The sequence below is a fragment of the Ursus americanus genome, chromosome 21 (genome assembly GCF_024610735.1).
Source record: "Ursus americanus isolate L20-20 chromosome 21, mUrsAme1.1.p, whole genome shotgun sequence".
NCBI classification, from domain to species: Eukaryota; Metazoa; Chordata; class Mammalia; order Carnivora; family Ursidae; genus Ursus; species Ursus americanus.
The window spans coordinates 58,804,453-58,832,407 of NC_142147.1; the positions used below are offsets into that span (position 1 = coordinate 58,804,453).

General features: G+C 58.2%; 4 protein-coding genes across 9 annotated transcripts; 1 reads left to right on the forward strand and 3 right to left on the reverse strand.

Moving 5' to 3' along the window:
• Positions 1 to 195: 195 nt before the first annotated feature.
• TRIM28 (tripartite motif containing 28) lies at positions 196 to 6,479 on the forward strand. Of its 2 annotated transcripts, none has more exons than XM_045772617.2 (17): positions 196 to 832; positions 1,181 to 1,293; positions 1,492 to 1,624; positions 3,201 to 3,336; positions 3,414 to 3,530; positions 3,609 to 3,723; positions 3,884 to 4,030; positions 4,135 to 4,249; positions 4,343 to 4,449; positions 4,544 to 4,580; positions 4,657 to 4,705; positions 4,786 to 5,038; positions 5,123 to 5,442; positions 5,523 to 5,646; positions 5,734 to 5,820; positions 5,899 to 6,036; positions 6,129 to 6,479. In XM_045772617.2, the coding sequence occupies exons 1-17, from the start codon at positions 493 to 495 to the stop codon at positions 6,303 to 6,305; spliced, it is 2,508 nt and encodes an 835-aa protein (XP_045628573.1). In that variant the 5' UTR covers positions 196 to 492; the 3' UTR covers positions 6,306 to 6,479. The 2 variants fall into 2 exon arrangements, with proteins under 2 accessions (XP_045628573.1, XP_045628577.1); XM_045772621.2 differs by having other exon boundaries at positions 197 to 832; positions 4,660 to 4,705.
• A 735-nt stretch (positions 6,480 to 7,214) lies between these two features.
• CHMP2A (charged multivesicular body protein 2A) lies at positions 7,215 to 10,135 on the reverse strand. 2 transcript variants are annotated; one of them, XM_045773263.2, is made up of 6 exons: positions 9,996 to 10,135; positions 8,924 to 9,115; positions 7,901 to 8,080; positions 7,697 to 7,827; positions 7,545 to 7,606; positions 7,215 to 7,426 (listed from the first exon to the last, which is right to left on the reverse strand). In XM_045773263.2, the coding sequence occupies exons 2-6, from the start codon at positions 9,089 to 9,091 to the stop codon at positions 7,299 to 7,301; spliced, it is 669 nt and encodes a 222-aa protein (XP_045629219.1). In that variant the 5' UTR covers positions 9,092 to 9,115; positions 9,996 to 10,135; the 3' UTR covers positions 7,215 to 7,298. The 2 variants fall into 2 exon arrangements, with proteins under 2 accessions (XP_045629219.1, XP_045629210.1); XM_045773254.2 differs by having other exon boundaries at positions 8,924 to 9,133.
• A 628-nt stretch (positions 10,136 to 10,763) lies between these two features.
• On the reverse strand, positions 10,764 to 13,613 carry UBE2M (ubiquitin conjugating enzyme E2 M). Its single transcript, XM_045773284.2, has 6 exons — positions 13,360 to 13,613; positions 12,089 to 12,183; positions 11,902 to 11,940; positions 11,690 to 11,793; positions 11,368 to 11,431; positions 10,764 to 11,281 (listed from the first exon to the last, which is right to left on the reverse strand). The coding sequence occupies exons 1-6, from the start codon at positions 13,466 to 13,468 to the stop codon at positions 11,141 to 11,143; spliced, it is 552 nt and encodes a 183-aa protein (XP_045629240.1). The 5' UTR covers positions 13,469 to 13,613; the 3' UTR covers positions 10,764 to 11,140.
• Positions 13,614 to 18,242: 4,629 nt separating this feature from the next.
• Positions 18,243 to 27,702, reverse strand: MZF1 (myeloid zinc finger 1). 4 transcript variants are annotated; one of them, XM_045772648.2, is made up of 7 exons: positions 27,208 to 27,702; positions 26,671 to 26,853; positions 25,445 to 25,977; positions 24,855 to 25,038; positions 24,116 to 24,186; positions 23,880 to 24,000; positions 18,243 to 19,717 (listed from the first exon to the last, which is right to left on the reverse strand). In XM_045772648.2, the coding sequence occupies exons 3-7, from the start codon at positions 25,838 to 25,840 to the stop codon at positions 18,270 to 18,272; spliced, it is 2,220 nt and encodes a 739-aa protein (XP_045628604.1). In that variant the 5' UTR covers positions 25,841 to 25,977; positions 26,671 to 26,853; positions 27,208 to 27,702; the 3' UTR covers positions 18,243 to 18,269. The 4 variants fall into 4 exon arrangements, with proteins under 4 accessions (XP_045628604.1, XP_045628608.1, XP_045628598.1 ...); XM_045772652.2 differs by lacking the exon at positions 26,671 to 26,853 and having other exon boundaries at positions 25,445 to 25,880; XM_045772642.2 differs by having other exon boundaries at positions 25,445 to 26,853.
• Positions 27,703 to 27,955: the final 253 nt, after the last annotated feature.

Genomic DNA, 27,955 nt, shown 5'->3' on the forward strand with positions numbered 1-27,955 from the left:
GTGACGTCAATAGCCCCGCCCCTGCCGCACAGGCGGCGCCGAGGCGGTGTAGGCGGAGGTAGGAAGACCCGGCTCAGGCGCGTGCGTACTCGCGGCCTCGCCCGGGGCGCCCGGCCCGGGCCCCGCCCCCGGGCGCAAGACGCCCAGCGCGCTTGCGCGGCGGCGTCGGCGCCAGTTATTTCTGTCCCGCCCCCCGGCAGCGGCTCTTTCTGCGAGCGGGCGCGCGGGCGAGCGGTTGTTCGCGTGGCGCGTGGTGCGGTGTCTGGGCGGCCTTCGAAGAGGAAGCGCGGTCGGCGGCGGCGGGAGGCTAGCAGGCGGCGGCCGTCCAGGCTTCGACAGCGCCCCGCGCGCAGCGGGCGGTAGCCCAGGCGGCGCGTGGCGGCGCTCGGCCTCGCGGCGGCTGCGGCCCAGCCGTTGGCGGCGAGTGCGTCTGCGCCTGCGCGGCGGGCCCCGCGCCCCTCCTCCCCCCTGGGTACCCCCGGCGGCGTGTGAATGGCGGCCTCGGCGGCGGCGGCCTCCGCGGCGGCGGCGGCGGCGGCGGCCGCCTCGGGCAGCCCGGGCCCAGGCGAGGGCTCGGCTGGCGGCGAAAAGCGCGCCGCCGCCTCGTCGGCCTCGGCCGCGGCCTCGGCCTCGGCGTCGTCGCCCGCTGGGGGCGGCGGCGAGGCGTTGGAGCTGCTGGAGCACTGCGGTGTGTGCCGGGAGCGCCTGCGCCCCGAGAGGGAGCCTCGCTTGTTGCCCTGTCTGCATTCGGCTTGCAGTGCCTGCCTCGGGCCCCCGGCGCCCGCCGCCGCCAACAGCTCGGGGGATGGCGGTGCGGCGGGCGACGGCGCCGGTGAGTACGGTCGGGCCGGGGCGGCCCATCCCCCCCACCCCGCAGGCTTTGATCCCGACTTGGCGTGGGTATTGGGGGTCGGTTCCCAGCATGGCGGTGGCGGGGGATCGCTTGAGCGAGAGGGATAGGGACCCGGGTAGTCCGTGGCCGGATCGGGTATGGGCAGTGGGTTCTGGGGGCGCTGAGATGGGGTTTCCGCTTCAGGTGCGACGAAGAAGGGTTTGGGTTCCTGCTTTCTAATGAGAGGATCTGGTCCTCTTTGGGATGAAGGTTGGGCTCAGTCGGGGGATGGGTAATAGCTTGGAGGTGAACTTGCAACATTTTTGTTTTTTTGTTTGTTTTTGGCAGTGGTGGACTGTCCTGTGTGCAAGCAGCAATGTTTCTCCAAAGACATTGTGGAGAATTATTTTATGCGTGACAGTGGTAGCAAGGCTGCCACAGACTCGCAGGATGCAAATCAGGTATGTCCTGCCCCAGCAACCCCTAAGAGGCTTGGGGACATGGTACCAGTTGCAGACTCTATTCTTATATTACGAGGCTCTGGGCTGATTGCCTAGGCTAGGTAAAGGCTACTCTTTGCTTTAGATTGTAGTATTTGGGGTGCAGATGTGGAACTATTTGGCGGTTTTGTCTCTTCTTACTCTGCGTTTGCCCATCAGTGCTGCACTAGCTGTGAGGATAATGCCCCTGCCACCAGCTACTGTGTGGAGTGCTCTGAGCCGCTGTGTGAGACGTGTGTGGAGGCACACCAGCGGGTGAAGTACACCAAGGACCACACCGTGCGCTCCACTGGTATGCAGGGCAGAGGGAAAAGCCTTGGTTATCCTGCATTTGTCCTCAACTGTTCATGGTGCTGGTTACTGATGATGGATGGGTCCCCGGGAGCTTTTTTGGAGGGTACCACCTGAAGGGTCTGAGGGCAGAACTCAGAAATGGGGAGTCTGAGACTCAGGTGTGCAGTCTCTGGGTCCAAGTGAGAGGGAAAAGGCCACGGGGTGGGGGTGCACTCAGGATTCAGGCAAGCTCATCAGGGACACACACTCTCCCAGACATAAAGGGCATAAGCCCCAGGGGTGGAGGGGCAGGCCTGGGTTCCCTGGCATCTTGGTTAAGCCTCTGTAGGTGAAAATGAGGCCTCTGCACCACTGTGTTGATAAGTTGCAAGGACCCTCAAGAACGTCACAGAGAGTGAGTCTTAGAAGTCTTTTAACTTTGGGTCACGCATGTCTTTAAGTTCGGCTCAGGCTTTTACTGTAAGTTCTGGTAGTGGCACAGAAAAGGGCTTGGGAATTTTCTGAGTTTATCCTGGTTTTTGTTCTAGAACTCCAAGTGGCCTTTTGGTGGTTACACTGTTGCTTCTCAGTCCTAGAGGATAGCATTGGCAGGAAGATAAGGATGGAGGTGGTAGCTGTGTGGGCATGAGGAATCAGGAACAAAGGGGAAGGATTTGTAGGTCGTCTTGGGTTCAGGCGAAGGGCAGAGTGCAGGAGGGGGCAATAGTGAAGGACCTGTGGTCAGGCCGACTTGAGTCTCAGTCATATGTCTTGGACTGGGATGGTGTTGCCAGGATATAATTGGGATTGGATAGGAAAGAGGGATAGATGGTCTCAAGCAGCTTTGTAATGGTGACAGGTTGGGGGAGGGGTGTTGTATTGGTTTTTGGACAGTATTATTCTAAGTACCAGGACTCTCTTGTCAGAGAAGGGGACCTGACACCTTTGTGAGGATTTTGGTCTGACATTTCACCTTTCCTATCTTGAGAAGGCTTTGCAAGGTCTGGATCCCTTGTAGGCCTCAGGGTTGTAAGAGGTCTGTGGACTTCTCGTACTCAAGAGAGGGGAGGTCACCAAGGTGTGGCTTCTGGGGATGCTGCACTTGAACAGTATCTCTAGTCCCTGATTTGCTTTTTGTCTATGCCAGGAAGCAAACATTCTCTGTGCTTTGATGCCACAATAGCCAGAATTCCCTTTTCTGCTGGACAGAACCTGCTGTGAGTGGAGGAGGAATGGAGCCCAGTGGGGGTTTTCAAGGTGGAGGAGCTCTCCTGAGTGTCCACCTGGGGAGGGTTCTAGTAGACAGAATAGCAAGTAGGAGGTGTCTGCCAAAGTCTTCAGATGTTGTTGTCCAGGTCAAGCTGGAAGGAGGGAGTGGTTCTCTGGGTCAGGCCTGGGGCAGAGTGTTGTGAGAGGAAGGATTTGGGCTTACAGGCCTGTGCTTTACCCTGCCCACTGCTGCAGGGCCCTTGAGTTTTCCCAGCAGACAGCCCAGGGTTGTAGGACAGGCAGGAAGTGAGGCCTCGAGTTCTGTTTACTATTTGAGGTGGAGATAGCAGAGGATGTGCTTCAGCCTCGTGGTTTTTCTTTCCCAGGGCCAGCCAAGTCAAGGGATGGTGAGCGTACTGTGTACTGCAGCGTGCACAAGCATGAGCCTCTCGTGCTGTTCTGTGAGAGCTGTGACACCCTCACCTGCCGGGACTGCCAGCTCAACGCCCATAAGGACCACCAGTGAGTATGACATGTTGGTAGGTGGTGCCTGTTCGTTCGCACGTGCAGCACCCAGGCCCTTCTCTGTCTGCCCTCAGATACCAGTTCCTGGAAGATGCAGTGAGGAACCAGCGCAAGCTCCTGGCCTCACTGGTGAAGCGCCTCGGGGACAAGCATGCGACGCTGCAGAAGAACACCAAGGAGGTTCGCAGCTCGTAAGTGTGGAAGCCAGGGCCATAGTTGGGGGTGGTCCTGGAGGAGCACCTTCCTGACCTGGTCTCCCTGCTCCCCAGGATCCGCCAAGTGTCTGATGTCCAGAAGCGTGTGCAGGTGGATGTGAAGATGGCCATCTTGCAGATCATGAAGGAACTGAACAAGCGGGGCCGTGTGTTGGTCAACGATGCTCAGGTACGCCCTGTCTGAGGTGGGGAGGAGATTCGGGTTCCTGTCTGCCAGCTGCCGACCCCATCTATGGTGGGAGGGTCTTGGGGACTGGCCTCCTCTGTTGCCTGTTGATGCCATCCTTGGTGTCTTCTTTGCTTTCTTGCTTTCTCCTCACTACCTGCAGAAGGTGACTGAAGGGCAGCAGGAGCGCCTGGAGCGACAACACTGGACCATGACCAAGATCCAGAAACACCAGGAACACATCCTGCGCTTTGCCTCATGGGCTCTGGAGAGTGACAACAACACAGCCCTGCTGCTCTCCAAGAAGCTGGTGTGTGCTGGTGTGCACCCAGGTGGTGGGTTCCGGGCAGGGGCCACTCAGCACCCTGCAGCCTTGTTTGCTCTCTGTGTGCTAATGCACTGCTCTATCCTCAGATTTACTTCCAGCTGCATCGGGCCCTCAAGATGATTGTGGACCCTGTGGAGCCGCATGGCGAGATGAAGTTCCAGTGGGACCTCAATGCCTGGACCAAGAGTGCAGAGGCTTTTGGTGTGTTCTTTTCTTACCCTGCTGCATATTTCTTACCCCGCTACCATTCCAGACAGTGGGTCTTTTTATGCTGATTTTATTTCATTTTTGCAGGCAAGATCGTGGCAGAGCGTCCTGGCACCAACTCAACAGGCCCTACATCCATGGCCCCTCCTCGGGCTCCAGGGCCCTTGAGCAAGCAGGGATCTGGCAGCAGCCAGGTGAGCGGGGGAGGCGGGGAACCCTGGTGTGGGGGGGGGGGCACGGGGTCCTATGGGACACCTGCCCACTGAGGTCCACCTACTTTGCCCACAGCCCATGGAGGTGCAGGAAGGCTATGGCTTTGGCTCAGGTGAGTGCCTCATAGGTGGGAGAGCTTCAGTATTCTAGGTCTGTCCCTAATTTGCTGTCTCTTTCTACTTTCTAAGCAGACGATCCTTACTCGAGTGCAGAGCCCCATGTGTCAGGTGTGAAGCGGTGAGTTTGGCTGTCCTTTGGTGGAGCCAGGTGGGCTTAGGGATGGGTGTGCTAACACCGCACTGCACCCGCACCCACAGGTCCCGCTCAGGTGAGGGCGAGGTGAGTGGCCTCATGCGCAAGGTGCCACGGGTGAGCCTCGAGCGCTTGGACCTGGATCTCACGGCTGATAGTCAGCCACCAGTTTTCAAGGTCTTCCCAGGCAGCACCACTGAGGATTATAACCTCATTGTCATTGAGCGTGGTGCTGCAGCTGCTGCCGCGGGACAGCCTGGGACTGCTCCACCCGGGGCCCCAGGTGCCCCACCACTGCCTGGCATGGCCATAGTCAAGGTGAGCTTGCCTCAAGTGATTGTGACTGGGAGAGGAACACCCAGGTCTGCACCCTCCTGAATCCCTCTTATTACCTCCTTGCAGGAGGAAGAGACAGAAGCTGCCATTGGAGCCCCACCTTCTGCTGCTGAGGGCCCTGAGACCAAGCCTGTGCTGATGGCCCTGGCAGAGGGCCCTGGTGCTGAGGGCCCCCGCCTGGCCTCACCCAGTGGCAGCACCAGTTCAGGTCTAGAGGTGGTGGCTCCAGAGGGCACTTCAGCCCCAGCAGGTGGCCCAGGCGCCCTGGATGACAGTGCCACCATCTGCCGTGTCTGCCAGAAGCCAGGCGATCTGGTCATGTGTAACCAGTGCGAGTTCTGCTTCCACCTGGACTGCCACCTGCCTGCCCTGCAGGATGTGCCAGGGTGCGAGGCTTGTATGGGGTCTGTGCAGGGTGGAGGGCTGGGCCAGGTTCTTTGCAGCTCCTCATTCTCCTTCCATCCAGGGAGGAGTGGAGTTGCTCTCTCTGCCATGTGCTACCCGATCTGAAAGAGGAAGATGGCAGCCTGAGCCTGGATGGTGGTGATAGCACCGGTGTGGTGGCCAAGCTCTCGCCAGCCAACCAGCAGGTGAGGGTTAGGGCCTTCTCCCTTAGGAGTTGCTCAGCAGCCCTACCCCTGACTCTCTGGCTCTGATGTGCCTTGTCCTATCCATAGAAGTGTGAGCGTGTCTTGCTGGCCCTGTTTTGTCATGAGCCCTGCCGGCCCCTGCACCAGCTGGCTACTGACTCCACTTTCTCCCTGGTGAGTGTTGGGACGTAAAGGGAGGGTAGGGGGAAGGACTGCCTGGCCTCACTTTCAGCTTGTGGCTTTTGTCTATAGGATCAGCCTGGCGGCACCCTGGACCTAACTCTGATCCGTGCCCGTCTCCAGGAGAAGTTGTCACCCCCCTATAGTTCCCCCCAGGAGTTTGCCCAGGATGTGGGCCGCATGTTTAAGCAGTTCAACAAGCTGACAGAGGTGAGCTTGGGGAGAACGGGGTTGGGGGCAGGGCAATGGGAGGTGGGAGGAGGGAGAGCTAGGATCCATCCACTGCAATCTGCCTGGCTTAGGACAAGGCAGACGTGCAGTCCATCATCGGCCTGCAGCGCTTCTTTGAGACTCGCATGAACGAGGCCTTTGGTGACACCAAGTTCTCAGCTGTGCTGGTGGAGCCCCCGCCGCTGAGCCTGCCTGGTGCTGGCCTGAGTGCCCAGGAGCTATCCAGTGGTCCTGGTGATGGCCCCTGAGTCTGTGGCCTCTCAGGCCAACCTGGCCTGACTCGTCTCTGTCCTGTCAAATCCTCCCCCCTTCCCCAACCTCCCCCCTCTGGTGGTCTGGCTCCTACTTCTTGGTGGCCCCATCCCCCAGCCCCTCACGATATGGTTTTTACTTATGTGGATTTAATAAAAACTTCACCAGTTCCTCAGGCCTCTGTTGATGGGGGCAGTGGTCCTGGAGCCTGGTCTCTACAGTTCCCTCACCATGCCCTGGTGGATGGAGTAAGTGTGGGGCACTCATCATCTGCCGTTTTGGTGTCCAGGGAGTAGGGTAGAGCATCCCTCCTGGGCCCTTCCAATGTGGGGAGTGCCTCAGGTGGGTGGGAGGGTCACATGGTACACATGCTGGAGGCTTTTGGGTGCCCCTATAGGTGGTAATGCCCAGGCTGCTCTGAGCAGGCATGATGTAGCCCCAGATATATGCTGCATGGTGGCCATTCTTCCCAAGTGCTTCCTGGACTTGGGTGTAACCATTTCTCATAATCAGATGGCACCACAGTGAGCTGGGTGGGCTGAGGATCCCTGGCAGATGAGCCCAGACTTCAGGGTATCTGGGAAGCCCACGGTCTTGCAGGTGATAGACACTAGAGGGCAAGGCACTGAGCCAAGGCACTGGAGGCTTTGGGAAGGGTGCTGAAGCAGAGTGCACAGACGACCTTCAGCTCCCAAGCCCTGAACATCCTGGGGAGACTTGGATCTGTTAACTCTTGCCACAAACTGGGAAGCAGTCCAGCCTTCCTTACCCTGTACCCCAATGAATCTGACACTTGGCCTTCTGCCATGCATGTCAGTTGCCCTCTTACCAAACCCTGTATGTGATCTCTATGCCAAGGGACCCCAGTCTGGCCCACATCAGGCCAGTCACACAGGCCTAAGAACTAGTGTCCAATCTTTTATTACAGAAGTACAGTGAAACTGCTGGGCCTCCACTGCCCACCTCCCACCCAGAGTGGTATAGGGTGATCAGTCCCTCCGCAGGTTCTTGAGCCGCTCCTCCAGGTCTGCGTCGGCATCTACTAGGGCTGAGGCTGCAGCCTCTGCTTTCTTCCCACTGGCAGCCACACTGAGTGAGCCTCCGGTAGAGGGGAGGTCTACAGAGAGTGGGAGTTAGGAGAGCTCCTGTTGAAAGGAATAATGCTGGGAGCAAGGGGATCAGGGGTTGTGTCTGGACTGTTGGGTGGGACAGGGCCCAAAGTTTGGTGCACTCACTCGACAGCTCGTCTGTCAGGCTCAATCCCAGCTCATCCAGGACCTGGGACACGACGGCATCACTTGGGAAGAGAGAAAAACTTCATGAGGGACAGGCACGTGCGAGGACCAGGCACCCATCCCCATCCTCCCCACACCTGGTGTCCCCTAACCTTTCTTCTTCATCTTCCTCATCACCCATGGCATCGTCAATGGCATCATTCATCATCTCCTCCTTCATGTCCATGATCTCAGCCTGTCGCTCAAATTCCATCATGATCTTCTGGATCTGAGGCAACTTCAGCTGGAAGTGGGGCGTGGGGGGGGTTAGTTGGGGGTTGGCTGGGGGGGAGGGTGGGGGATTAGGAGAGGCGCACCTGTCTGTTCATGGTGCCCATGGCTTTGGTGACCCCCTTCATAGCTTGTGCCATTGAGTTGTTAGACTTCAGTGTCTGGATCTTCAGGGACACTGCCTGGATGTTGGCCCGCATCAACACAAATTTGCGCACATAACGCCGAGTGCGCACCAGGTCTTTTGCCATTATACGCACAGCATCCTGAAGAGTGGACAAAGGTGACAGGGAGTGGGCCAAGGGAAGATGCTCGCTCCCACTGCACCGTTCCAGCTGATACTTACATGTGGTCACTGCTCCCTCCCCCCTCCCAATCTCACCCTCATGCCTTTTGGATCACCATTGCACAGGCTCCTTTGTACGTTTACCTGTCTGACATACAAACTCTATAGGGACGCTTTCCCCTCCATATCTAGAGTCACACTCCCTTAACTTATTCCTGAATTTCTATCCTGGCTGAAGGGTTTGTCTCTCCACGTCACGCAGGCTCATACCTCAAGCACTTTATCAGAAATAAAAATCTATCCACAGCTCAGCTTCTGACTTCCCCAAATGTCTTCCTTGCCTTGCCTATCCTGGGAAACGGAACCTCTTCAACCTAGCTGTCACAAGCTCTACTCCCTACTGGTTCAGGCAGTCTCCATTTCTTTTACTGACCTCCAGGTCACACTGAATTCCAGGCCATACCTCTCTTGCATTAAACCCTTTGACTCAGCTCCCACTGTAGCCCAGGATTTCAACTGGTCCTGTCTACCGTCTACTCTGAGCTCACCTATCACTCCCTCATGGAACAGTTGCTACCTCATCTGTTTGACATGTTGGCTGCTTGGATCTTCATAGGCTCATTCTCTTCATTACTCAAGGCTTGTGGCTCTGATATCACCTGGGAGGCAGCCTTTCTGGATACCCAAAATAGGGAAGCCCTGCTCGCCCTTGATTTCTCTCAAAGCACCTGTTGGTGTCCTGTCACACTCCACCGCTCCCACAGTGCCTGACCAAACCACAGCACCTAACCCTGCGTCCCAGCCGGTGCCCAACTGAGCTCACCATCTGGCCTTGCTTGGCCATCTTCTTGATGTCTGCGATGATTTTCTTCTCCTGGGTCTCTAGCTTCTGTCGCTCACGGTCCAACTCTCGCATGGCACGGTTCAGGGCTCGCTGGTTCTGCCTCAGCAGCTCCTCTGGTGTCTTCCGGCGCCCAAACAACAAATCCATGGTAGCAGGAGCCCACCGGTGGGCCTGTGACAAACGTGAAGCCTAGGTACAAAGTGGTGTGGGGCCCAGAAAAAGGGCAAGAAGCAGAGCCAGGGTCACAATGTGCATTGGGGGGGGGGGGAGTAGTTGGGGGGGCTTGCAAAATGCAAAGGGGTAAGCAGGCAAAGGAAGTGTTAACGGAAGGCCAAAAAGTTGCCTGGAACACTGAAGTAGTCTTATGGGTGGAGGTGGGGCCAGCAAGATCTGGAAGTCATCCACAACATACCCACCCCAGCCCTTCATCATAGTGCCCCAAAGGAGATTTAAGGCTTCAGCCTCTCTTTCCAGACAATAATGAGGCCCTGGAGTCTGACGGGACTGAGAACGGAAGTGGATGTGTGAGGGTGCACTGAGGCATTTGGGACCCTGAGCGCCAAGGATAGGGCAATTGTGGGGACCCGACAGGGGATGGCAAGGTATGTGGAGGGCCTGAGTACCAAGAACAAAGTGGATATAGGGGTTCTGAAGCTAACAACGTATGAATTAGCATTCGGACGGGGGGGGGGTAGGGTGGCCCTGAATGGGGAGGGAACCTAGGTGCGAATAATATGGTTCTGGGGCGTCGGGGGCACCCAGTACACTAAAGACACGATGGGTCCCGGGAAGCTGTGAAGATGTGTAAGAATCTGGGGTCCCTGGGGACCCCTGTACAACCAGAACGGGATGATGGGCGTTGGGGGGTCTTGTTCATCCAGGACAGAACCTGGGGGGCGTCGAGAGGCCCGCAAACCGAGAGCAAGGTGGCTCGATGACGAGGCTAGGGTTCCGTGGATGGCCGAGGCAGTCGACACCCCGGCGAAGGGGCCCTCGTATGCCGTCGCCCACGCACCCACCAGGGACCCGCGGCCCGGCAGGGGCCACTCACCGGAGCTGGGACGGGAATCCGCTTCCGCTTCCGGGTTACGCTCCTCTCACTCGGCTCTCAGGCGCGCCCACCAACGATAGCCCCTCGGTACTTTCTAACGTCTCCGCCGTTTCCGGAAGAACTAGTCTGACGTCACACGCTCCACCGGCAACCGGAGCGACGGGAGGGGACAGGAGCGCGCGTGCGCAAGTAGGCCGGCATCCAGGCGCATGCGCACCAGCTTCCGTCCCTCTCCGGCCGGCCTGAAGGTATTCCTTAGGTTCCAGCGGAGACTGGCCTGGGATCCCGGACCCCGTTGGGTTGGTGCATCTTCCGGCGCCCTCCGTCCGGCCACCCCAGAGGTCCCGCATCCCACCACCGCACCCGCTAGAGGGCCTAGCTCATCCGACAGACCCCGACGTTTCCCTAATGTTTGTGGATTTCAGGCACCTGGTGGCACCAGGGAGGGTTCTTGGTGGGCCCAATCATGGCAGGAAGGGGCAGAGCTGGAGATGGCGTGGTCTTTACACCGGCTTACCAAGCAGGAAGCGAGTGGTTACTGCTCCTGCCCCTCGCTGGTCGACTGGGATTCATCCCACCCAGCCTGAGGCTTGGGGTGTTGTCCCCCTATCACCCCCACCCCCCAGGGCTGTTTCACACACTTGGTAGCCTGCTGCGGGGTGCCCCAGTGCCACCTGTAACCACACATCTCCCACCAGTCTTGCTGCAAGAGCTCTGGTGGACATTACCTGCCCCTCCCACCCCCCCAGAAGGAAGAGGCAGAGGCCATGCAGTAACATTCCCCTTTAATAGCCTGGTGGGACCTCCAGTGGTGGAGGGGTGGGGTGCCCGAGCCCCAGCCACCCAGTCCCCTTGGCCACCCACCCCAGAGCCCAGAGTGGGGGGCTGGACAGCACCCAGCTGGGGGCTAGACAAGCCAATTCATTTCCCATCGCTGAGCGGGTCGGGGGAGGCAGCGCCGACCTTAATCACATGGTGGTTTAAAAAAAAATAATAACTAGGAGCGGGTGGCAGGGAGGGGAGGCAAGGCCAGGGCATGGGATTCCCCCACCGGCCACCCCATGGCCCCGACCTGTGGCCCCCAATAAATATTTGCAGGGGACGCCGGGGCTGGTGGCCCTGGCAGGGGTGGGTGTGCGCCAAGCCTATTTCAGGCAGCGCTCGAAGTAGGTGGAGCCGATATAGCCACCCCGCATGGAGCGCTGCACATTCTGCTCAAACAGCCGCCGGTTGTTCTGCAGGACCTCGGCGGCCTCCTTGTTCAGTGGGTCTTCGGGGTTGGGCTCCTGTGGCCGGTATGGGTGGGGGTCAACAGGCCCTAAGAGCAGAGAGGGCCAACCTTCCCCAGCCTCACCCACCCACCCATACTCACCAAGAAGAGATACTGCAGGCCATAAATTATGGAGTTTATCGTAAGGACTGGCTTCCAGTCCTCTCTGCGGACAGAGAATCAGGGTCAGGGGCTGGTGAGTGGATAGCCAACACAGAGCCTGCTGGGACTGAACAGGTCAGGCCCAGGGCACAGGACAGTGCAGATGTGAGAGGCTAGGGGGAGGGCACAGAGCAGGAAAGGCCAGGGAGAAAGCTAAGGTCAAGACTTGAGGAAGAAAATGTGGAGATGAAGAGATAGAAAACCACAGACCACAAGGAGGGAAGGGACAGAGACCTGTGCAGTCTAAAGTCAGGGCCCTCACCTGAGGATGTTGAGGCAGACGTTGCCCTCGAGGTCAATGTTGGGGTGATAGACCATCGTCTCACACTTCACCTTGGGGGGGTCATGTGGGTAACCCTGGCCCACCTGGCTCCAAGAAGAGAGAGAAGATAGAAAGGTGCCCTAGCAGTGCCTGGCTGGGGCGGGCCTCAGCTGCTGCCTCTATCTTTCTATCCCTGCTCACCGGGGACTCACCTTAAAACTGAACACAAACTTCCCACTCTTATAGAAGCCCTGCGAGGGAAAAGAGAAAAAGTCTTAAGACACCACCCTGCAGGGCCTGGAAGGTAAACCAGGTCTCCCAACTCAAGGTGTCCCCCGCCCCCAGCCCCTCCCCCCAAAGTCCGCCCATGCCTGGGAGTCCAACTGAGTGTGCCCTTACCTCATCAGGACAGATAACCAGCTTGAAGTTGAGGAGATCGTCTGGATCTGAGAAGCTGATGTCACACGTCTTGGGCAGGTTCAGCTCGTTTATGTCTGGGTTTGCAAAGCAGAGAAAGGGAGCAAAGAGAAGCAAAGGAAGAGGGAGAGAGGAGGGCATTCAGAGCAGGTGCAGGTGCCAGCAGAGCACCCACGGCCTCCTCCAGGACCCTCAGGGCTCTGTCCTGGGCTGTGCCCCACAGCCCCAACCCTCTCCCTGCTCTTTCTGCTTCCTAGTCTCCAGGCAGGCTCTTCTAGATCCACAGCATGCTTCAAATATGCATTTTTAACTGTGGCTGTGCTCTTATCTCCTGGCCTAGGGTAAGTTCCAGCTCTTCTGAATGCACAGGCTCAAGTCTCAGCACCCAACAGCTGTATGTCCCCAACCCAGCTCCCACAAGCCCCCACCCCTGTGTGGTCCCCAAGAGCCTCCAACTACTGCAAACACCAGGATCCCCAGCCATGACCTCCATTTTCTACTGGACGCTGCTGGTCCCCACCTGTGCACCCAAACTCAAGGACCCTTCCCTCCTCTCCTCTGCTTGCCATCCTAAGTTCAGGGACCCATCCGACCCTCGGACATGTGAGTTCCCATTCCTGTACCCCTCTAAGCAGCCTCTAAGATTCCCAGCACTTCCAGCATGATAGTCTAAATTCAACCCTACTCCCATCTCCAATCCCTGGCACACAATGTTCTTCCTCCACGTGTCACCCCAAACCCCAATTTGCCACGTGACCCCCCCAGACCCACAAATCGCAGTGCCCAAAACTTACTTCACTCCATCTCACTTTTACATTCCCAATGACTGCAACATACTTCACTAAATCCTCTCCGACTCCCAACCCCAATCCTTGGCCCCCCATCCAATCTTCTCTGCCTATCACCCATGTTCCTGTCTGACACCCATATTCTGTGGAGTCTCCAGCTTCCTACTCGCCCCCCATGGCCTGACTCTCTGATTCTCGGTCCCTAATGCAAAACGCCTGATTTTCCGAATACCCTAAATGCCCCACATTCGGCCCCCCATCTTTGACCCCCCCCCCGTGATGCATTACTCACTCCTGATCCCTCATCACACCAACACCCAGGCCCTAACTTCCGACTCCCACCTTTGCGGCCACATCTCTGACATCTCTGACCCCCGGTGACTGCATTATCCCACTCCTGACTCCTACATCACCCTACCCTAGGCGCTGACCTCCGACCCCCACCCCCATCCTCCGAGCCCCTACCCTTCTGGATCCGCAGCTGCGCAGCCGACGCCTTCTTGCTGCTGCCCTTGGTGCCGCCCGCCGACTCCTCCTCCTTCTTCTGCTGCTTCAGCGAGAACAGCTTGATCATCCTGCCGCCGCCGCCGCTGCCGCCGCCGCGGGGCCCGGGACCCCGGCCACCCGGCCCCCTGCCGCCGCCCGCGCCGCCTTCGCCACTCGAACCCGCCTTCGCGGCCTCCTCCGCTGCTGCTGCCGCCCGCCCGGCCTGCCGCGCCGCTCCGCGCCCACCGCGCGGCCCGCGTCGGCTCCCGTAGTCCGGCTCCGGCCTGGCCCGGCGCCTCGGGCTCGCTCGGCGGCGCTCGGGCCGACTCGGTTGTTCTCGGGCCCGCTCGGCCCCGCCCCCACCCGGCCGCTCCCTCCTCCCCCTCGCCCGCTTAGGTCCCCTCAGGCTCAGCTGCGGCCGCGCCGCCTGTCTGTTCACTCGCTCCCACCGCGAGGGGGTGCGGCTCGAGGGGAAGGAGGAGGCGGCGGCAGCTGTGGCGGCTGCCGTGTACTAGAAAAGGCTCGCCTTCCGCGGCAGCAGCGACTTCGGCGCGGAGGTCCGCAACGGCCTCGGGCGCCCCACCGCTTCGGATATTTCCGTCGCTTGCACACTTCGGCTCTTCTCGCTCGGCCTGCGCTGTGCGCCTGCGCAGCCGCCGCCGCTGCTGCCACCGCCCCGCGTTGCTTCCCGATAGGTCTTGATATTCGGACTTTTTCGGCTGGGCTCGGGTATTTCCGTTCGAGCAGGCAGTCCCGCGGTCATTTCCGGGGACGCTCGCCGATCCAGGCATGGGCGGTGCCGCCGCCATCTTTAAGTCGGGCAGATGCAGGTCATTTCTCTCGCAGTCCGCTTGTGCAGACCGCGGCGGGGGCGGGTCACACGAGGTCCTTGCCCCTGGAGGTCACAGAGGCAGAGTTACCACGGCGGACCAGAGCCAGGGCGAGACCATAGGCTTTGCCCAAAGAGTGCGGGGTCGAGCACCCTCGGTGTTCCATCGCAAACGCAACCCGCTCGCGGAGATTCTGGCTGAGGTAAACTAGCAAATAAAGCGTGTATTGTGCTAGAGAGTGGTAAGCACTTTGGGAGTTGACACGGGTGGACACTGGACAGGACGTGGGGCGGGGGCCCTCTCGGAGCCGTGGCCAGCCCCCACTCCAATCTCACGCCGTCCGGCGTGCCTCGGAGGGCGGCAGGAAGCGGCGCGGGGCCGTTGGGGGACTTCTGGCTGTCGCCACGGAAACCGTGGGGCGGGTGAGCTGCGCGGCAAGGGGCCGGTGGCCGGCGGCCGGGTGCGGCTGGCGCTCTGCGGCTCGGTCCTGCTGCGACCAAGGGCGGCTCCGGCTGCACGTCCCCTGCCGTCCGTGAGGCGACCTGCCGCCGCCGTCGCCCGGAGCCTCGTGGAAGAAGGAGTCATGGCGGTCCGGTTGGGCCGGGATGCTCACGGGCTCCTCTCGGGCGTCGACCCGGCCCAGGCTGGCGGTCCTCGCTCCGGGGGCGCCGCCTCCCTCCGCACTGGTGTCCATCGCGCCCCCGTCATCGCCCAGGGAGTCGCCTCCGTCTTTCCGGATCTGGGCTAGCCCCAGCCTCGTTAAGAGTCCCGCGCTGTGGGTTTTCGGGTACCATTGACGTCCCCGGGCCCCACGGGCTGATCCCAGCCGTGTCTCTTCAAACGCTCCCTCGTTAGGCCCTTCCAGTCTCCATACCACCATCCCAGACACCCCTTTCGTTCCTCCCTCTGTCCCGTTACCCCAGCCTCACATTCCCAGCGTCCTTTCTTGATTCCAGAGCTGAGTGCTGGAGAGGTGCCAGGATGAAGACGAGGACTCCGTAACATCAAACAGCTCAAGTTTGGGGCGGACGCTGCAACCATCCCAGCGTTCTTAGGCTTCAGACATGGCTGGGCATGGGACTCCGATGGCCCCTCCAGACTCCGTCTTCCTCTGTGCTCTTCCTATTTGTTGTTGTACAGGTCATCACCAGGTAAGGGTTGATGACCCTTCCGTTTCCACCCGAAGTCTCGGGGCTGTTGCCTGTTGGTCATCCTAAATCCGGTGTCCATCCTCAGGCCAGTTTCTGAGGCCCGTCAGTTGCAGGCCCATCTGAGGATTCATTCCCTGGAGAGGTGATGCCGCACTAGCCAAAGCTAGACTCTTGTGGTCTCCGACTTCATGGCTTTCCCACCGTCCAGTGGGGAAGACTTAACCGTGCAACAGAATGCTGGAAAAAGGGGGCGGTGGGGCCTGGACCAGGGAGGAGGGGATGGCTGAGCTGAGGCAGGGTTTTGGGTTGGAAGCGGTACACCTGTGTTTTCCTTGTTACTCTCATGGCAGAGGGGCACGGGTGGTTTGAGTGGTGAGGTGTCTGTACCCCTTGGGCCTGCATCCTCTTGGTAGGCAGCATGGGGCTCTGCATATTGAAGGTCCCAAGGGAAGCTGGGGCTGGCACCTGGTGGGACTGAGCAGCATGTGACCGGTGAAGAGTGAGGGTGGAAGTGCACCTGGGGTATTAGCATAGCCTCTGGGACCTGTCACTGAGAAGCTAGGATCTGTTTTGGAAAGGAGGGGCAGGAGCAGGCAGGGGAGGGAGGCCTAGTGCTGTGGGCCTCCACGCTGGAGATGGGTGGCTGGGATAGAGCAGTGCTGGGGGATGGAGACAGTTGGACAGATTTGGGGAGCTTGGGGTTGGGGGTACGAATAACTGGATGGACGTGGCATGGGGAAGATGTGCTTGGGAGCAGACAATATGGGCTCAGGTACAGATGATCCAGGGACAGGCTAGTTGGCACTGTTGTACTTCCCCAGATGACCAGTGCCTTAGGGGTTCCTCTCCTGGCTTCTTCCAGTGGTTCTGGCTGAGTGAGGCCAAGTGGTCATTCTGTCCAAGCCCTCAGCCCTGCTGATAGTATGGTAGCACTTGGGTTCACAATCCCCAGCCTGGCTTGCAGGGGTGTCCCCAGCCAACTGCCGAAATGGCCCTTTGTGGAGGGCTCTCACATCACCTCATGTTGCTTTCTTAGAGGACTGGTTCAGCAGGTGGGTCCGTGGACTTATGACTTTCGGCATGGGGCCCTGGCCTGATGTCTCCATACCTTTCGGGTGTGTTATAATTTTTCCTGTGTGTGATTTCAAGTTCTTAAGTAGTCTTATGTGTGCTGATCTCTCTTCATGTTCTTCAAACACCAAGATGATTGGAACACAAGAGTGAGCTTTCTTGTTCTCGTTTGATTATAAAATTTACACAGGATTTGAAAAAAAATCCATGTTACAGGATTTATAAAGTTCTTGTTATACTCAGCTTCACAGCACTAGCTACCTCGGTGTTTGTGTGCCTTCGTTAATCTGACTCCTAGCCTCCACCTAGGGACCCAGTGACTGCCTTCCTTCCCTCTGATTAGTATATCCCAGGTCAGGGTCCTCAGAGTTCCATTTGTAGTTGGAGAGGACAGGAAGTGTTGGCATAGGGCCCAGAGGACCTCCTCCCACCTCCCAACTGTGCCACTTGGCAGTGCCCCTACATGGGGAGCTGTTGACTTTGCCAGATGTAGATGCCAGAGTGGCCCTGGTCCTGGCTGGCGGTAGGCCAGGGGGGAGGTGGAGAGAGGGGTGGTGTAGGGGAAGGAGAGAGGCAGGGAACACACCTTCTCTGGGATGGCCATTGGAAGCTTCTGGCCGAGGCTGGCTGGCTTGTCTTTCCCTGATTTCAGGACCCCAGTGTTGTAGCAAAGTCCAACTGTATCCCTGGAAGAAGCTTGGACATATGAGCCTCAAAAGTTTGTTCTTAGAACTCCTCAGGCCAAGGGCAGGCTGACACCTGCCCAGAGTGGGGTTTAGGTCCCAAGCCAAATTCTGATGCATGAAGATCTTTTCTTTGGCACTGCTTTTCATCCCGCTTTTGGCACCCAGGGTACCCACCGCTTGGGGGCAGGGTGCTAGGTCAAGGGCCTGGACAATGGGATGGGAGAGAAAGATAACTAGGGCAAGAGGCAATGGCATGGGAAAAGTCTAGAGGGTTCCAGAGATGCCAGCCCAGACTGCAAGACACTGAAGCTGCACTGGCAGCATCTGTACTTTATGGAAGCTGCTGACAGCTGTGTTTCCTGTGACTTGCCACTGAACACATTCCTCATGGAGACCACCACCCAGTGTGGCAGAGCCCTTGGGGGTTGCACACCTGGCGAGGGTTGGCGGCACCTGTGGCCCACGGAATGTGAGTGATCACTAGAGGGCTAGGGAACTGGCCTGGGGCCTCCAGTGGACTTTGATTTCTGGACTGGTTGGGGTACAATCCTAAGGGGAACCTAACCTCAGCACCTGCTGGTAGTTAACATGCATGAAAGAATCTAGATTTCCAGATAAAACCTTCTAGCTTTTATGCCTAAAAAATGGCTTCCTAGGCTTAAAGTTTTACAGACACATCTCCAGCTCTGGCCTCCTGGGCACCACTTTGCTACTTCTACTGCACTCGATGACCTTGGCTGGCAGGGGAAAACGGAGCCAGTTCTCACCTGGCAGTTGGCTTGGCCCATGGCTGTGCGGGTTGAAGGCATCATGGGCAAACAGTACAGGAGCCATGGTACAGGCGGCACCCACAGACCTAGGGAGGTGCTGCTCGGAATCCATGGCGCTCTCACAGACTGCATGGTTGCGGAAGTGGTGGATCGGGGGTGGGGAGGCAGTGAATGGGCAGATTTCCAGACCCGCGTTCCGTCTACTGTTTATTGAGCACCTACCGGGAGCCAGGTCCTGGGTGGGCCCGTCTGTACCCAGACTTGATCACAGGCCTCGCGACAACCCTGTGAGGTCAGTGTTCTGGGCGAACACACTCCCCTCCCCCCACAAAAGGCCAAAAGCCGAGATGCGAGGGGGGGGGGGGTTACAGTGAGTGCCGATTACTCCGCACTGTGGACACGCTGGTGCTGGATGAGCTTAGTGCTCTGGTGGAAGCGGCGGCCACACTCCTGGCAGGCAAAGGGCTTCTCACGCCGGTGGGTGCGCAGGTGCTGCGTGAGCGTGGGCCGCTGGCGGAAGGCCTTGCCGCACTCGGGGCACGCGTAGGGCCGCTCGCCTGTGTGGATGCGCCGGTGCTGGGTGAGGTTGGCGTGCTGCCGGAAGCTCTGGCCGCAGTCGGGGCAGGCGAAGGGCCGCTCGCCTGTGTGGATACGCTGGTGCTCGGTGAGCCGCGAGACTTGCGTGAAGCCCAGGCCACACTCGCTGCAGTGGTAGGGTTTCTCCCCGGTGTGTGTCCGCTGGTGGCGCGTGAGCTTCAGACGCTGGCTGAAGCGCTGGCCGCACTCCGGACAGGCAAAGGGTTTCTCGCCTGTGTGCACGCGCAGGTGCTGCGTGAGCGTGGGCCGCTGGCGGAAGGCCTTGCCGCACTCGGCACAGGCGAAGGGCCGCTCGCCGGTGTGGATGCGCCGGTGCTGGGTGAGGTTGGAGCGCTGCCGGAAGCTCTGGCCGCACTCGGCGCAGGCGAAGGGCCGCTCGCCGCTGTGGACTCGCCGGTGCTGCAGCAGCACAGAGCGGCGGCCGAAACGCTCACCACACTCCACGCAGCCAAAGGATTTGTCACCCGTGTGTACTGCCTGGTGTTCCAGCAGCACGGCTCGCCGAGTGAAGCTCTCGCGGCACTCGCTGCAGGGGAAGGGGCCGGGGGGCTCCGGTGCGCCGGGAGGCGTGGGGGGCGCGGCGGGTGCCGCGCCAGGGCCCGGTGGGTCGCCGTGGATGCGCTGGTGCTGCAGCAGGTTGGAGCGCTGCCGGAAGCTCTGGCCGCACTCGGCGCAGCGGAAGGGCTGCTCGCCTGTGTGCACTCGCCGGTGCTCCTCCAGGCGCGCGGGGCGCACGAAGCCCTGACCGCAGTCGCTGCACACAAACGGCCGCTCCTCAGTGTGCGTGAGTTGATGGCGCAGAAGATGCGAGCTTCGGCTGAAACTTCGGCCGCACTCGCTGCACACGAACGGCCGTTCTCCCGTGTGTATTTTCTGGTGCCTCAGCAGGTTGCTGCGTTGGCTGAACACCTTCCCACACACGTCGCAGCGGCCACCCCGCCCCACTCCAGGGCCTGTGCTGGGCCGGCCCCGGTCCCGACCCTGGTTCCTGGGCCCGCGCCAGCGGGCAGTGGCCAGTATGGGGCCCAGGAGCTGGCGGGGACCATCGTTCGTGGGGTTCTGCTCACCTCCAGGGACACTGGGGAGCACGAGTGCATGTGAGAAGCCACTTTCACGGGAGGGTGACCGGAGTCGGTCCGTGAGGCCAGCCATGCCGAGGTCCCAGGGGATGTGGAGGTGACGGTTCACAGTGCCTGGGCCAGCAGAGACGCTGTCCATGTGGAGCGCAAAGCCTGCATTGCACAAGGGGATCCACTCACTCATACCAAGAGAACTGTGCCTGGACCCACTCCACCCCATGGTAAAGAAGGTGAACTAGAGGGACCTGAAACTAGCCAATAAGGCAGACAGAGGTGGCAGGGGCAAGGATTCTTTCTGTGCAGGCCTCCCAAAGGAGGCAACAATGGGACAAGAACCTAGCATGAGGAAGATTCAGAAGATGGGGACAAGCTTTTCAGGCCTGGCTTAAGTTTACAAAAATCACCTTTCTGGAAGGGCTGTAGAGCAGGTACGGGGCAGGTGGCCCTGCACTAGTGATGATAGTTTCTACAAATACACAGAAGTGGGTGGGTCTGAGGGAGGTTGGAAGTGGAGCCAACAGGAAAGGAACGGGCATGGGACGGGGGTACGTGGCAGAGCTTGGGTCTGATGTGCCTTGCTTGACATGTCCATGGGGCGTCTGAGGGACAGAGAATGCATGCAGGCTGTGGGGTGCAGGAGTTGGGGCTCAGTCTGCAGGGGAATGTGAATGTGGGTGCTCTGGCATACGCATGGCACACAGAGCCCTGGCCCTGTGTGTGATCAAATAAGAGTGGGTCGCTATGGAAAGAAGGAGCCGGTCCTAGCCGTGCTGCAGCACTCCAGCATCAGATGCTGTGTGAGGAAGGAGGTGTGAGCAAATGCAGCTGAGAAGCAGGGGCTAGAGAAAGAGGAAGGCTGAAGGAAGTTAAAGCAGGGAGACTTAAGAGAACAGTAAGGGCTTCAGTGGGTGACAGAAAATCCGTAAGTTGTCAATGAAAAGTCATAAATCATACTGCATCAAAGGAAATCATTTGTGCCCAGCGCTCCAACCCCACCCAGCACCTTAGAGCCAAAAAATGAATGACAAGCAAATTTTCCAGAAGCAAAGGGCGAATTAAGCTTCTAAGTAAAGAGCTCCAATTAATCAACAAGACCTATGACCTGACAAACACAGGCAAAGGATATGAATGGGAGAGGAAATGTAACTAATGCTATATCCCATACAATATGCTGAGTTCACTCCTAATAAGAAACTGCCAATTAGAGCTGTACTCGACTACCATTTTCATGCCCTCCCTGGAGGGACTCAGGTGTTTGCATGCCTTGCTGGTGAGCATTTAATGGGAAGTCAGTGGGGCAAAATACATTAAAATGGCAAATTTCTCACACTTTGATCAGCAATTTCACTTTTATGCACTTCAACAGTTGTGTTCCCCACAGTCCAAAATGACCTATATACGAGGTTTCTCAGATTATCACTGAAAATCCGCCCAAAGGAATGTCAGTAAGAGCCTGGATGGACAAGTGTCTCCACGGTGAGCCACAGCGGGGCTCCACGTGGCTGTCCAGAGGCAAGGGTATTTGTTGCTATGCGAAGTGGGAAGATGCACAAAAAATGTCAGGTGTGAAACATGGTGATCAGGCCTTCATGTGTGTTTTAAAGGGGAAAAAAGTATGTATTCGAATTTGTGTTTGCTATTTACGCACAAAAGCTTTTTGGAAGGACACACAAGAAGATGTTAATGTTGGCTGTTGGGGAACAAGACTATGTAACACGGGCAGGAGAGGGGCATTCTACTCTAAACTTCCTTGTGCCTTTTGAATTTTCTAACATGTGAATACAGTAGCTGTTCAAACTATTCAGAATATTATGATGAAAACACTGGCTGCCGAGATGGTTGGTTGGGGGTCAAGGAGAGCAGCCAGGCATCCTGAATGGAGAGATCAAGGTAACTGAAGGGAATGAGTGTTTGAAGCTGGGAGCTGTGGCTGTCAATGGAGAGAACAGGGCTGCAAAGAAGGAACCCACCAAGGAGTCTGAGGTGGCTGCCAGCGTGGCTGGAGAAAGCTGAAAGACTGGCGTTGCGCACTGAGAGAGAAGCAGGTCCAAGCTGGAGGCGGTGGTCGGCCACAAAGCACAAGGCCGAGCCTGGCCAGCCAGCTGAAGACTACAACAGCAGGTGGGGATGTGTCAGATCCTACTCCCTCAACTCCAACATGCAGAAATGACAACAGAACCTGAGAAAATTTTAAAAAATATTTGGGCAACTCCAAAGGAAGAAAGGACAGCTGGTGAGGTTCAGGAATCCAGAGCCTGTGCAGTGAGCTCTAAAGACCCTTGGGGTTTTGGCCTGGAGATTAAAGCCAGGCTCTGCCACAAAGCTTGGAGTTGACAACATGGGGTAGGTGAGTGCAGTCCCCTCACAGCCCTGGCCAGGAATAAGCTGCTTGCTTTTTGCTGGCTTCCAGAAGCATCTTCACTGAACATCCTGGGGCCCAGATAATCCTTCCACTTCAGGGTTATGATGGATCCTGTGGCAGCCTCTTACCTACCACTAGGCTCGTCCCATGTGGGGACAAAGAGGAGGCTCCTACAGCTACGAGGGGCAGACCGTCAACACTGCAGCCCGTTGGAGAATTCACACCTGAAGAAACCAAACTAGCCAGCCGGTTTGGAAAGGACACTAAAGTATGTCCAAATTCTCAAAGGATGGATCAGCATCCATGACACAAGGACATTATGAAAAAAGAAAGACTTAGAATCCTTACTGACAAAAAACATAGTGAATGGGGACTTCTGGCTAACAATGGTATCTATTTAGCTTTGTTCCATCCTGAAACAACAGTAAAAACGACAAGTTTTTTGTTTCTTAGGGCATAAAATCCACAAAGATTAAAGAAGAGGAAAGGAGGGGCGCCTGGGTGGCTCAGTCGTTAAGCGTCTGCCTTCGGCTCAGGGCGTGATCCCAGCGTTCTGGGATGGAGCCCCACATCAGCCTCCTCTGCTGGGAGCCTGCTTCTTCCTCTCCCACTCCCCTGCTGTGTTCCCTCTCTCCCTGGCTGTCTTTCTCTCTGTCAAATAAATAAAATCTTAAAAAAAAAAAAAAAGAAGAAGAAGAGGAAAGGAAACAAATGAAGCCCTGATATTGTCTATTCTGGCAAGCTGAGGGGCAAATGGCAACTGTGTAGCAGGTTGTAGCAGGCTGTAGAAGGTGACTACTAAGCCCGTAGGGAGGAAAATGGGGAAAAAAAAATAATCTGTTTGACTCCAAAGAAGACTGGAAAAGTTTGGGAGTTAGAGGTACCAGGTAGCTCTGGCCACAGAGGTGAAGGGGCAGGGTCACCAAGCACGCTGGGGAGGCTGTTCAGAACTACTGCATGGATCAGCCCTGGGCTCTGTCTGCACAGAATTCTGAGCAAATAGTGGGCACTGCTGTAACTCTGATTCCTGGATCTCTTCTCCCGTCCTGGCCAAAGGCTGGGTTGAGGGTAAGAGACCACACTGAGGAAGCAATATAGCCAACAGCCAAGTAATACACATTCCAGAAACAAGGGAACAAAACAATGGTGGGAAAGGAGGTCAGAGAAGCAATTCGAGCCAGTTTCCCATAATGGAGAGGTATGAACTTCAAACTGCAAGGGCTTACCAACGATGATGAAAAGCCTTTGACACTGAATTAGTAAAAAGAATTCTTCATGCAGCCCAACTAGCCTAATATAGAATGTTAGGTAAGTGTGTTTTAGAGATGTAGCATCTCAGAACTTTCTATCTCCCATACCAGAGTTCCCAGGAAGGTCCACCAGAACAAGGGAGTAAACCAAGAAAGAGAAGGGGTCCAGGGAGTGAGGAAGAAGAGGCAGAGAGACCAGATGATGGCGGACTGAGAGCAGTATAGCCGAGGTGGACAGCAGGGGGCCTCTGTCCTCCATCCTGTTTGATCCACGCCTTGCATCAAGGTCCCTCCTGCCCACCCACGGTCTACTAACCTGCTGTCCTTGCCAGATCCAGACCCTCCATCCCCTGCTGCCCAACCAGTAGGGCCAATCCAGAATCTGTGAGTCATCCAGGATGCCAGGGCTGGGAGAGGATGGGGGGATGGGGAATAGAGGCCCTGCTTTCAGGAGGTTTTACTGTGGTGGGGAGCAGCAGCTGGAGGGAACCTGACGTCAGCAGAGGGCTTGATAGAAACCCCAACAGCCTAGTCCATGCCAGGGGAGAGCACAGGTTGTATGCTGCCAGAACCAGTCCACAGAATGGAGGAGCTTGGAGATGTTGGAGTGAGAGGGCAACCTGAGCAGGGCCAGGGGTGGGGTAGGTGAATGTGGTGCTGCCCATGCAGGGGGCCCAGCCCCACCATGCTGGGTCTCACTCACCTGAAGGGAAGATGCCCCCAGCTTCCTCCTGCCACAGGGCCCCAGGATGCTCCCTCCATGAAGGCCCCTCAAGCCCAGTCTCGCTGTGGGGAGAGGCCTGGTCCAGCAGTATCTCACAGCCCTGAAACCATAGTGGTCACTGCTCGTCTATGTCCAGCTAGGCTCAGGGAGGGACCTTTCTGACCCCCACCCACTGAGGCTCCCCACCCAGGGAGGATGGCCTGTATGGGGCTCACCTGGGCCTCTTCAGGCAGGAGAGTGGAAGTGGCTTCCTGGGGATTGGCCAGAGACCCAGAATCCAGAAGCTCTGTAGAGGAAAGTTGGAGTCAGGTGGCCCAAGGGTGTCCCCACCCCACTGCCCTCCTCAGTCGTATGCCAGATGCTGGAATCCAGGCTTGGGGCTGGAGTAAGGCAGAGCCCCCTGGGAGGCCATAGGAGAAGCTGTAGCAGGATGAGACAGGCTCAGGTCTGTGCTGTGCACCCCTGCATGAGCCCTGGGCAGGATGGCCAGTGAGAGTGGAGAGGAGCACTGCACTAGGGCCCATATAGGAATGATGGAGGGTGTGGGTGGCCAGCTCTGGCATCTGCCTGGAAGGAGTAAAATAGGGAGGGCCATGCCTCCCAGCACCCTGGGGTCCTCCCTCCACCACACCCACCTATAGCCAAGCCTGCTGCCTGCCCCCCAGAGACCAGCTATTGTCTCCCAATGGATCTCCTTGGGGAGTGAACCCCACGTGCCCCCCCACCCCGAAACCCCAACAGTCTACTCCATGCCAGGGGAGAACACAGAAACGTAGCTGTGACAGACTTGGCATGTGAGCAGTAGTGATGGCCACCGGCTAGGCAGGATGGGGGCGGACACCAGTGCTGCACAGGAGTAGTTCCATCCAGCAGGTGACCTTCAGGATGCGGAGGCCAGGCTCCTCTGGTCTACCCAATCAGGCTTTGGGCCATGCATGCCTTGCCCGCCCTCACCTGGGTCCTCTGTAACCGTGGGCTCCTCTTTCACCTGAAGGCCCAGTGGTGACTCTTGTGTGGCTTCAGACGGTGTCCTAGGCCCACGTTCTGGAGTCTGAGGCTTGGTTTGAAGGAGGGGCTGGAAGTTGGAGGGCTCCATCTTCTCTGATAGTACCTCCTGACCCTGCACTTGGACTGTGACCTGGGGAGGTGCCCCCCACCATTAGGGACTCATGCAGAGAGTTTGGCTGGGCACAAGCGGGGGGTTCATGGGCATCTACCCCATCACAAGACCCCAGGTCCTGACCCACTAGGTTCTCCAACGACCCACATCCCCACAGCACTGAGTCAGGAGTAAAGGGACCACCTACAGTTGCTCCCCCTTCTCTCCACCCGGCATCCCTTTCCATGTCCATGACTCCAGGCGATGTAGGGATGGGCCACTGAGGCTGGCCCTGGAAGCTTGTCTACTCTCACACAAGGTCTGTTGCAAGTGATCACTTCCAAACCACAAGGAACAGGGGTCCAGTCGAGCACGGCACTCCCCAGGGTGAGGCAGAGCTGGATACCATTCTAGCCTGGATCCTGGCTCAGGGCCACTGACTCACCCATCTCCGGGGGCCTCCTGGCTCCTGGCGCAGCCCCTCGACCAGGGCAGCAGCCTCCTCAGGGTTGCCTGGCCGCTGTCCCTCCACACGGGCCTGGATCTCAGGGGGCAATGCACACAGGAACTGCTCCAGCACCAGCAGCTCCAGCATCTGCTCCTTGGAGTGCACCTCTGGCCGCAGCCATTGGCGGCACAGCTCCCGGAGCTGGGCCAGGGCCTGGTGGGGACCCACTGCCTCCTCATAGTGGAAGTGTCGGAAACGATGGCGTGCAGCCTCTGGGCGGGGATCCCACGGGGCGGCCTCACCCTCCTCCTCAGAGTCCTCCAGCTTCACCATGACAGGTCTCTCCTCTTCCAAAGATGTGTGACCTGGGGAGCCTAGGGCTGCAGGCCTCATTGGAAAGACTGGGCTGGGTCTCCGAGGATAATGTCTTCCCCTAGGAGAGGAATAGGATGAGGCTACTGCGAGGACAGACCGTGGCAGCAAATGCTTATTGAGCGTCTACTGTATGGTTCGTTGTTCCATCTTCAGACCTGCACTGAGCGGAAGGGAGATAAGAAAACTGAGGCACAGAGAGGTGGTCACATGCCAGGCACTTGTGTCTCTGGTCTCTAGCTGGGACCTACACATAGTCTCTGGCATTCCCCTGTTCCAAACACAGGGTGCATCTTAGGCATAGAAGGTATTCCTCCCCTAAATCCTGCTCTTCTACATGCACCATCCCATCCCTGCCCTGTGGCTCTCCCACTGCCAGGTAAATGACATTTGCAATGTTCACCGTGTGGGCATAAGCACCACTACAGCACGCCCCCCCCACACCCCCCAGAACACCAGCCCATCATTGCACCACCCACTGTCCCATCTCGTCTCTCAGACCATCACCTTCTCAGCTCGGTTCCACAGGACAGCCTCCCTCCACCTGTTCCCCACCCCCACAGATGGGCAAGGTCAACTCTGTGGCCAAGCCTTCAGGCAGCATTTCCCCCTCCCCCCATTCAGCCCCATCCTCTGAACGGGCCCAGCTTGTCACACCATGTAATGCCCCACCATCTCTTCAGCTTCCTGATTTAGGCAGGGGTAGGAGGTGATGGGAGCTTCCAGGAGGCCCACAAAGGCCCCAAGACAACTGGACCAGGTGCCTGCAAGCAAGGTCGGAGATTCTGATCTTGCCTATTTGCTACGTAACCCTGGCAAGTTTCTGTGAACCTCAGTTTCCCCGTCTTTACCGTCCCCCATAAGTGGGGATGCCCTCCTTCCCCCGCCATTGCTGCTCCCTTTGCAGCTGGGAGTAATGTGCGGGCTTTGTGAAGAAATCTGAGTTTATTAAGTGAGTAGATTTCGATTTCCAGGGCCGCCGGATCCCGTGGGTCAAACTTCCGTTCCTCAAGGTTCCAAGCCAACCTGCAACTCTGGGAGAAAGTTGGACCATTTTTAAGCCAGCCAACCACTGCGCAGCTTCCTGAACTACATTTACCAGAAATCTTGGCGGGCAACTCCCACTTTAGAGAGTCCCCGCCCCCCCGCCGCTCCGCCCCCGGCAGGTCCAGTGTCGCCATGGCAACCAGGGGGCGGGGCTCCTAGACCCTGTTGCTCTGGCAATGCAGGGACCGAAGAGCATCGCGCGACAGCGCCCGGCTCGCCGAGGAGTGCCTAGGTCCCTCCTCCGCGCTCCGGGTCCCGCTGGGTAGCCGGAATCCAAGAGTCCGCGGCCGCCGCCCGGGTCCCCGCCCAAGCCTTCCTCGTTCAGAGGTCCCCGCCCTCACCTCCACGCTCAGCGGGCCGCTCCGCGCTCCTACGCATGCGCACTCGCCGACGGCCCCCTCCCCGGACGGACCATGTCTCCCAGAATGCTCCACGCATCAGCCCGAGTGCCACCTTGCCCTTCCCCCACCCTCGCCTCCTTTTCCACCCTCCACCCGGTCCCCCCGGGGTAGCGTCGTTCCAACGATCAGATCACACGCCAGGCCGCCTCTTCCCGCGCTCCCCGCCTCAGATCCAGGCGTCCATGCCCCGCCGACGTGCGCAAGCTTCTCAGGGGGCAACGGACGGCAGCGCCGCCTTCCCAACCGCGCATGCCCCCCACCACGTTTTCCTCAATTCTTTATGGGCGTTCCAGGGATTAGCAGGGTTCTGCACCAATCACCGCTCTCGCTAGGACGCCGTCAGCCTACGTCTCCATGGCAACCTTTTTGCAGAAAAAGGGGACAAGTCTTCCACCGCCCGCCCTGCAAATTGCAAAGAGGCTCGGCCCTATGCCTTCTGGGAAGTGTAGTCGGCTGGGTCATCTGTGTGCGCTAGTGCCGCGCCACGTTCCTTTGTGTTGGAGAGCGGTAGGCGGGCCTACGAGTCTCCATGGTAACCGGTTGGGCCGACCCTTCCGTCTCCAGCGCAAGCCTGGGGACCCAGTGTGCGTCCGAGAGGCGATGGGGAAGGTGGGGTAGGGCTTGGGGAACCGACCGGGGCAGGGAAGCCGAGCGACACAGTGAGGAGAGACCGACACAAAGACTTAGG